This window comes from Littorina saxatilis, linkage group LG3, assembly GCF_037325665.1.
Source record: "Littorina saxatilis isolate snail1 linkage group LG3, US_GU_Lsax_2.0, whole genome shotgun sequence".
NCBI lineage: Eukaryota > Metazoa > Mollusca > Gastropoda > Littorinimorpha > Littorinidae > Littorina > Littorina saxatilis.
In genome coordinates, this window is record NC_090247.1 from 64662638 (window position 1) to 64672637 (window position 10000).

A 10000-nucleotide genomic window follows, 5' to 3' on the forward strand; every position below is an offset into this window, starting at 1 on the left:
GAGACGAGAGTGGTGGTGTATGTGTGTGTGTGTGTATGTGTGTGTGTGTGTGTGTGTGTGTGGTGTGTTGTGTGTGTGTGGTGTGTGTGTGGTGTGTGTGTGGTGTGCGTGTGTGCGTGTGTGTGTGTGTGTGTGTGCGTGTGTGTGTGTGTGCGTGTGTGTGTGTGCAGAGCGATTAAGAGAAAACTACTGGATCGATCTTCATGAAACTTTACATGAGAGTTTCTGAGTATAATATCCCCAGAATAGTTTTAACATATTTTTGATAAATGTCTTTGATGACGTCATATAAAACTTTTTGTGAAAGGTAAGGCAGCACTGTCACACTCTCATTTTTCGATCAAATCGATTTACATTTTGGTTAAACAACCTTCGACGAAGCCTGGACTTTGGTATTGCATTTCAGCTTGGAGGCTTAAACAATGATCAATGAATTTGGTTATTACAAATCTGGAGTAGGGAGGGGGTGGGGGGGGGGGACTGTTCCTCGTCAACGACCTAAACAATGGCTCATCCACTTTGAGGTCGTTATGGGCACTTTTGAACAGAAGGCCCATGGTTGATCATTCTTCGCAGAGGTTGATCATTCTTCACAGAGGTTAATCATTCTTCACAGAGGTTGATCATTCTTCACAGAGGTTGAACATTCTTCACAGAGGTTGATCATTCTTCACAGAGGTTGATCATTCTTCACAGAGGTTGATCATTCTTCGCAGAGGTTGATCATTCTTCACAGAGGTTAATCATTCTTCACAGAGGTTGATCATTCTTCACAGAGGTTGAACATTCTTCACAGAGGTTGATCATTCTTCACAGAGGTTGATCATTCTTCACAGAGGTTGAACATTCTTCACAGAGGTTGATCATTCTTCACAGAAGTTGATCATTCTTCACAGAGGTTGATCATTATTTCACAGAGGTTGATCATTCTTCACAGAGGTTGATCATTCTTCACATAGGTTGATCATTCTTCACACAGGTTGAACATTCTTCACAGAGGTTGAACATTCTTTACAGAGGTTGATCATTCTTCACAGAGGTTAATCATTCTTTACAGGGGTTAATCATTCTTTACAAAGGTTGATCATTCTTCACAGAGGTTGATCATTCTTTGCAGAGGTTGATCATTCTTCGCAGAGGTTGATCATTCTTCACAGAGGTTAATCATTCTTCACAGAGGTTGATCATTCTTCACAGAGGTTGAACATTCTTCACAGAGGTTGATCATTCTTCACAGAGGTTGATCATTCTTCACAGAGGTTGAACATTCTTCACAGAGGTTGATCATTCTTCACAGAAGTTGATCATTCTTCACAGAGGTTGATCATTCTTCACAGAGGTTGATCATTATTTACAGAGGTTGATCATTCTTCACAGAGGTTGATCATTCTTCACAGAGGTTGAACATTCTTCACAGAGGTTGATCATTCTTCACAGAGGTTGATCATTCTTCACAGAGGTTGAACATTCTTCACAGAGGTTGATCATTCTTCACAGAAGTTGATCATTCTTCACAGAGGTTGATCATTCTTCACAGAGGTTGATCATTCTTCACATAGGTTGATCATTCTTCACACAGGTTGAACATTCTTCACAGAGGTTGAACATTCTCCACAGAGGTTGAACATTCTTCACAGAGGTTGATCATTCTTCACAGAGGTTTATCATTCTTCACAGAGGTTGAACATTCTTCACAGAGGTTGATCATTCTTCACAGAGGTTGATCATTCTTCACAGAGATTGATCATCCTTCACAGAGGTTGAACATTCTTCACATAATGATGTGTATGTGACAGATCTTGCTGAGATATCCCAGTGTCAGCAACAGAGTACCACAGAGCTGTGCAATCACTGCTGTAGATCGGCCTACTTCGCCCTGCCCCTAGAAGAGACAGCCTGTGAGACTCTGTGCCAGGCAGACCACAACAAGAGGCAGCTGCTGGGACATGGCTTCCACGGTAAGCGAGGGGTTCCCACGTGATTCAAATGAGAGAAATATCCATTTTTCCACGGGTATTGACGGGTGCCGAAATGAACACATGCGGCTATATATGCAGGACGTCCGCCGTGCTTCTGCGAAAATAAACTCCAAACTGAATGCTTCCCATCCAGTTTCAAGAGGTACAACTATCCAGAGGGAAAAAGCATCGTACGCTTGATCGAAGATTTAAAGCAGATTTGTGATAAAATTCGACTGATTTTACCCCGCAAATCGATTTATTCGAAACGCACTGAGTGGTTACGTCCCTTGGATGGAAAAGAAAGAATTTGCGTTGAAGCAAACTTCTTAGTTAGAATACCTTTGTTGTTATTAGACTCTATGATGCAATATGGGGTTCAAACTTTGATCATCAGCATTGGGGGGAGGGGGGATAGTCAGTATGAAGTTTATGTTGGACAAACAAGGCCGGCTGACGTCCTACCTACAGCTACACATGCGACGAACAGGCTTTCCCAACTGGCATCTTGTCAAGCTTAAATGTTGCAATGTTCCTCCGTCAAGTTGCACTCAGATTTGTGAGCAATCTGTTTCGCGGGACTTGTCGTACTTGAGACATGTCGTTCCAGTCAAAGTACATTTGTTTTGCTTTCTGTGTTCTTATAGACATGTTCGACAAAATAAAACACTAAAAGACATCCTTTACCCATGATGTGTAACAGATGTAACGACATCTTTGACCCATGATGTGTAACAGATGTAACGACACACTTTACTTACAATGTGTAACAGATGTAACGACATCATTTATCCGTTATGTGTAACAGATGTAACGACATCCTTGACTCATTATGTTTAACACAGGAAACGACACCCTGTACCCATGTTGTGTAGTAGATGTAACGACATTCTTTACCCGTAATGTGTAACAGATGTAACGACTTATTTGGCACATAATATATAACAGATGCAACGACATCCTTTACCTATGACGTGTAACAGGTGTAACGACATCCTCTACCAAGGACGTGCAACAGATGTAACGACATTCTTGACCCATGAAGTGTAACAGATGTAACGACACTCTGTCCCATAATGTGTAACAGATATAACGACACTCTTTACCCATCATGTGTACGAAATGTAACGACTCTCTTCACCCAAGATGAGTAAGAAATGATGTACCGACCTGCTGTAACTATGCTTTGTAACAGATGTGCTGGAGATATCTCACTGCCAGCGACAGAGCACCACACAGCTGTGCGACCAGTGCTGTAGATCGGCCCACTTCACCGTGTCCCTAGAGGAGAGAGGCTGTGAGAATCTGTGCCAGAGGACTCACCACGACAAGAAGCGGCTCTTAATTGACATTCTGCATTTGTACCGTGAGTTATCAAACACTTGTATAAACAGAATATCGCACATTTAAAACATCGCTACTTCAAAAACCGTTTTACTCGCTAATGTCGGTCTATTATTCGTTTTTGATGTATAGCATATGTAACACCATCCTTTACCCATGATGTTAACATATTTAACGGCATCCTTGACACATGATGTGCAACATATATAACGCCATCATTTACCCATGATTTTAACAGATTTAACGCCATACTTTACCTATGATGTGTAACAGATGTAACGCCATCTTTACCCTTTATGTGTAACAGATATAACACCATCCTTTACCCATGATTTTAACAGATTTAACGCCATCCTTTACACATGATGAGTAACAGATGTAACACCACCCTTTACCCATGATGTGTTACAAATGTAACACCATCCTTTATCCATGATGTTAACAAATGTAACACAATCCTGTACCAATGATGTTAACATAAGTAACGACATCCTTTTTTCCATGGTGTTAACATATGTAACGCGATCTTTTACTCATGTTATAACATGTTACGCCATCCTTTATCCATGACTTTAACAGATGTTACAACACCCTATACCCATGATGTTAACAGATGTAACGACACTTTTTACTCATGATGTGTAACAGATTTAGCGACATGAATTACCCGTGATGTGTAACAGATGTAACTCCATCTTTTCCCCATCATGTTAACAACTGTAATGTCATCTCTACACAGGATGTGTAACAGATGTAACGCCATCCTTTCCCCATCATGTTAACAACTGTAACGTCATCTCTACACAGCATGTGTAACAGATGTAACACCATCCTTTCCCCATCATGTTCACAACTGTAACGTCATCTCTACACATGATGTGTAACAGATGTAACACCATCATTTCCACATCATGTTAACAACGGTAACGTCATCTCTACACAGTATGTGTAACAGATGTAACACCATCCTTTCCCCATCATGTTAACAACTGGAACGTCATCTCTACACAGGATGTGTAACAGATGTAACTCCATCCTTTCCCCATCATGTTAACAACTGTAACGTCATCTCTACACAGGATGTGTAACAGATGTAACTCCATCCTTTCCCCATCATGTTAACAACTGTAACGTCATCTCTACACAGGATGTGTAACAGATGTAACACCATCATTTACCCATGATGTATAACAGATGCAACCACACCCTGTACCTATGATGTATAACAGATGTGCTTGAGATAAACAAGGCCGGCTGACGTCCTACCTACAGCTGCATGTGCGATGAACAGGCTTTCCCAACTGGTATCTCGGCACGGTTGGCCTGGTGGTAAGGCGTCCGCCCCGTGATCGGGAGGTCGTGGGTTCGAACCCCGGCCGGGTCATACCTAAGACTTTAAAATTGGCAATCTAGTGGCTGCTCCGCCTGGCGTCTGGCATTATGGGGTTAGTGCTAGGACTGGTTGGTCCGGTGTCAGAATAATGCGACTGGGTGAGACATGAAGCCTGTGCTGCGACTTCTGTCTTCTGGGCGGGGATATAGCTCAGTTGGTAGCGCGCTGGATTTGTATTCAGTTGGCCGCTGTCAGCGCGAGTTCGATCCCAGGTTCGGCGGAAATTTATTTCAGAGTCAACTTTGTGTGCAGACTCTCTTCGGTGTCCGAACCACCCCCCGTGTATACTACATTGGGTGTGCACGTTAAAGATCCCACGATTGACAAAAGGGTCTTTCCTGGCAAAATTGCTTAGGCACAGTTAATAATTGTCTACCATACCCGTGTGACTTGGAATAAGGCCGTGAAAGGTAAATATGCGCCGACATGGCTGCAATCTACTGGCCGTATAAAATTTCATCTCACACGGCATCACTGCAGAGCGCCTAGAACTGTACCCACGGAATATGCGCGATATAAGCCTCATTGATTGATTGATTGATTGTGTGTGGCGCACGTTATATCAAAGCAGCACCGCCCTGATATGGCCCTTCGCGGTCGGCTGGGCGTTAAGCAAACAAACAAACAAACAAACTGGTATCTTGTCATGCTGTTTCAATGTTCCTCCGTCAAGTTGCACTCAGATTTGTGAGCAATCTGTTTCGCGGGACTTGAGGTTGTCGTACTTGAGACAAGTTGTTCCAGTCAAAGTGCGTTTGTTTTGCTTTCTGTGTTCTTAGACATGTTCGACAAAGTAAAACACTAAAAGTCATCTTGTACCCATTGCTGTGTAACAGATTATAAGGAGATATCTCACTGCTGGCAACAGAGCACCACAGAGCTGTGCGACCAGTGCTGTAGATCGTCTCACTTCAACCTGCCGTCAGAGGAGAGATACTGTAAGACTCAATGCAATAGGACTCAACACGACAAGAGACAGCTGCCAGGACATGGCTTCCATGGTGAGCGATTGGGTCAATTGATTTAAACCAGAAGCCTATCATACTAGAAGTAAGTATCTACTATAACTTGTAGTCGACACGCGGTGATACATATGCCCTTTGACTTTTCCTTGGGGATATCCCGTAATATTGCTATTTCACATGTTACGTGGATTTCCATTGGTCAATTGGGCAAAATTGAGCTCAGTGCAAAAGTGATATCGACAACATTTCCGTCGATATCAGTTTTGATATCGACGACCTCTTTATTGCTTCCCCACTTCAAAAACAAAAACACCTAAATTTAAAAACAAAAAAATATATATGAAAATGTAATTATCCCAGAATTTAGTTGAGCAAGTGACTAAAGACTTTTTGAACGAAAAGACATTTTGAAATACTGAAAAGTACAAGAAAAGCGTGAACAAAAAGAAATAATAATCAGAGGGAGGGATATGGAACAGCCAAAACTGAGACAAATACTTTTGTAATTTCTTTACAGTAAATACAAAATGTGCAGAGAATTAGCAATATATCTAACATTGAATGACTGTGTGATGATATCTTCTGCTATTGGTCTGTTTCGACAGTGATATCAAAATCTCGACCTCCGGTCTCGATTTTGATATCACTGTCTCAACAGACCATAGCAGAAGATATCATCACACAGTCCGTCAATATTGGGCACTAAAAATAGAATACGGGATTGTGGGAAAGCTGTTCAAGGGCACTCGACTCACGCACTATATTTGATTTTCAATACACGACTCAAAACCTTTGGGATAAATCAACAAGTCGCGTAAGGCGAAAATACAATATTTAGTCAAGTAGCTGTCGAACTCACAGAATGAAACTGAACGCAACGCAACGCAGCAAGACCGTATACTCGTAGCATCGTCAGTCCACCGCCCGTGGCAAAGGCAGTGCCCGTGGAATTGACAAGAAGAGCGGGGTATTCGTTGCGCTGAGAAGGATAGCACGCTTTTCTGTACCTCTCTTCGTTTTAACTTTCTGAGCGTGTTTTTAATCCAAACATATCATATCTATATATTTTTGGAATCAGGAACCGACAAGGAATAAGATGAAAGTGTTTTTAAATTGATTTCGAAAAAAAAAATTTGATAATAATTTTTATATATTTAATTTTCAGAGCTTGTTTTTAATCCGAATATAACATATTTATATGTTTTTGGAATCAGCAAATGATGGAAAATAAGATAAACGTAAATTTGGATCGTTTTATAAATTTTTATTTTTTTTTACAATTTTCAGATTTTTAATGACCAAAGTCATTAATTAATTTTTAAACCACCAAGCTGAAATGCAATACCGAAGTCCGGGCTTCGTCGAAGATTACTTGACCAAAATTTCAACCAATTTGGTTGAAAAATGAGGGCGTGACAGTGCCGCCTCAACTTTCACGAAAAGCCGGATATGACGTCATCAAAGACATTCGGGGATTTCATACCCAGGAACTCTCATGTCAAATTTCATAAAGATCGGTCCAGTAGTTTAGTCTGAATCGCTCTACACACACACACACACACACACACACACACGCACACATGCACAGTCAAAACTTGACTAAATATAAAAAGAATAACATACAAGTACATAAAGTTCAGAAAAGAAGTTTTTTTAATTTTAAATCATGATTTACAAAAGCAGTTTGGGGACTCGAACTCGAGACCACCGGCATTGGAGGCAAACGTTTTACCACCGCGCCACAAGTCTTACACAAGCGAGTCGTGAAAACTAAGACTTGAACAGCCAACATAACTGCCACGTGCCCGAGTTTTCGAATCGAGCATTTGTTGACTCGTCGTTTTCCTAGTTCGTGTTTGTGTTGTGTACATTTTCTTGATATCATCATTACATGTAGTCGCGGTGTTGCCTATAGGGCAATAAATTTTCACCAAAGCCGATGTCACGGTTACTAAAAACAAAATAAAACAAGAAGAGCAAACGCTCGATCGAGTCACTTTCGCAGTTCTGAATATTATATGAGGCATCAGATGGACAGGAAGAAATTGCTATTCACAACACAATGAGTCACGTTCACATAAAATTTGAGCCCAGTCACTTTTATAGTTTCCGAGAAAAGCCCAACGTTAAGTTGTGTGTTGCCGAACAGAAAAGGCTAGTTATCTCCCTTGTTTTTCTGATAACGTTCGTAAAAGGCTACAGATGTAAATACTTTGATGTAAAGAATAATCCTACAAAGTTTCAATCACATCCGATGAACTTTGTCAAAGATATAAAATGTCTAATTTTTCCTTTGACGCTGACCTGTGACCTTGAAAAAGGTCAAAGGTCAACGAAACCATCGTTAAAGTGTAGAGGTCATTGGAGGTCACGACTAAACAAAATATGAGCCCGATCGCTTTGATAGTTTCCGAGAAAAGTCCAACGTTAAGGTGGTGTCTACGGACGGCCGGCCGGACAGACTAACACTGACCGATTACATAGAGTCACTTTTTCTCAAGTGACTCAAAAATGAATGGGTAATTCTGGAAGTACTCAATAATTATGCAACTTTTTTTTTATTATTTCGATTCATTTCATAATCCAAAACGTTTGGAATGAAGCAAATGAATAAAATACAAGAATTACGAAAAAATTAAAAATGAAATTGCCGTCGAAGCGAATTGAACCCGGGAACACAAAAGTAATGACTACTGTATGATCGATCGCGTTACCAACTGAGCTATTCTGTCGCACTGAATGCGAGGGAGAATTTAACTTCAAATGTTACACTTGAGTTCTCGAGCGTGGCGACGACTGACTCGAGTTTTCGAGTCTCTCCGTTCGTATTTGTGTACTGTTCTCTATATCTCACTGTTCGGGGCTAATTCAGTGCATAAACTGACCCTACGCTCCCGTTCACTTCGTATAAGTTTGAAAAGCATAATGAAATAGCGATAACTTCAAGCGTGACCGACATTATTGATACAAAATGCCTTGACCAATCGCCGAAAAGCGCTGACGTCATTGCATGAAGATTAAGGGGTTCCCACGCGATTCAGAATGAGGAAATGGTAATGTCTTCCATAGAAAGTAAGGGGTTCCCACAAATTCAAATGAGGGAATGGTCATGTCTTCCATAGAGAGTAAAAGGTTTAATTCCCATGTGATTCAAATGAAGAATGGTCATGTCTTCCATAGAGAGTGAGGGGTTCCCACGTGATTCAAATCGGGAATGGTCATGTCTTCCACAGAGAGTGAGGGGTTCCCACGTGATTCAAATCGGGAATGGTCATGTCTTCCACAGAGAGTTAGGGGTTCCCACGTGATTCAAATGAGGGAATGGTCATGTCTTCCATAGAGAGTGAGGGGTTCCCACGTGATTCAAATGAGGGAATGGGCATGTCTTCCATAGAGAGTGAGCGGTTCCCATGTGATTCAAATCAGGAATGGTCATGTCTTCCATAGAGAGTGAGGGGTTCCGACGTGATTTAAATCAGGAATGGTCACGATTTCCACGGCCATTAAGGGGTGCCAGAATGATAACATGCGGCGAAAGCACCAAAAAGTCATCTTGTACCCATGATGTGTAACAGACGTAACGACACCCAGTACCAATGCTGTGTAACAGATGTGCTGGAGATATCTCACTGTCAGCGACAGAGCACCACACAGCTGTGCGACCAGTGCTGTAGATCGTCCCACTTCACCGTGTCCCTGGAGGAGAGAGGCTGTGAGAATCTTTGCCAGAGGACTCACCACAATAAGAGGCGGTTCTTGCCAGGATCTTTCCCTCACGGTTAGTTATCCCCCACCGGTATGTTGAGGATATCGCACATTTAAAACAACTTTGCAGAGACCTTTTTACTCACTAATGTCCGTATTATGTTTATCTTCCCTTTGTTTTGCCCTAAAAGACATCCTTTACCCATAATGTGTAACAGATGTAACGACATCCTAAACCCATGATGTGTAACAGATGTAACGACATCCTTGACCCTTGATGTGCAACAAATGTAACGGCATTCTCTACCCATGTTGTGTAACATATGTAATGACATCCTATACCTATGATGTGTAACAGATGAGACGACATCCTAAACCCATAATGTGTAACAGATGTAACGACATCCTAAACCCATGATGTGTAACAGATGTAACGACATCCTTGACCCTTGATGTGCAACAAATGTAACGGCATTCTCTACCCATGTTGTGTAACATATGTAATGACATCCTATACCCATGATGTTTAACAGATGAAACGACATCCTACACCCATGATGTGTAACAGATGTAACGATATCCTTTCCCCATGATGTGTAACAGATGTAAATACATCCTACTACTCTGACCGCCCC

At 41.5% G+C, this 10000-nt stretch overlaps 1 protein-coding gene across 1 annotated transcript in view; it reads left to right on the plus strand.

Moving 5' to 3' along the window:
- The window catches only part of LOC138962947 (uncharacterized), a 60066-nt gene that overhangs the window by 37593 nt on the left and 12473 nt on the right, over nucleotides 1-10000 (plus strand). The window contains exons 9-12 of the mRNA XM_070334914.1: nucleotides 1797-1958; nucleotides 3154-3324; nucleotides 5532-5696; nucleotides 9271-9438. Of these exons, the coding sequence (XP_070191015.1) occupies nucleotides 1797-1958; nucleotides 3154-3324; nucleotides 5532-5696; nucleotides 9271-9438 (666 nt within the window). The remainder of the gene's footprint in view (nucleotides 1-1796; nucleotides 1959-3153; nucleotides 3325-5531; nucleotides 5697-9270; nucleotides 9439-10000) is intronic.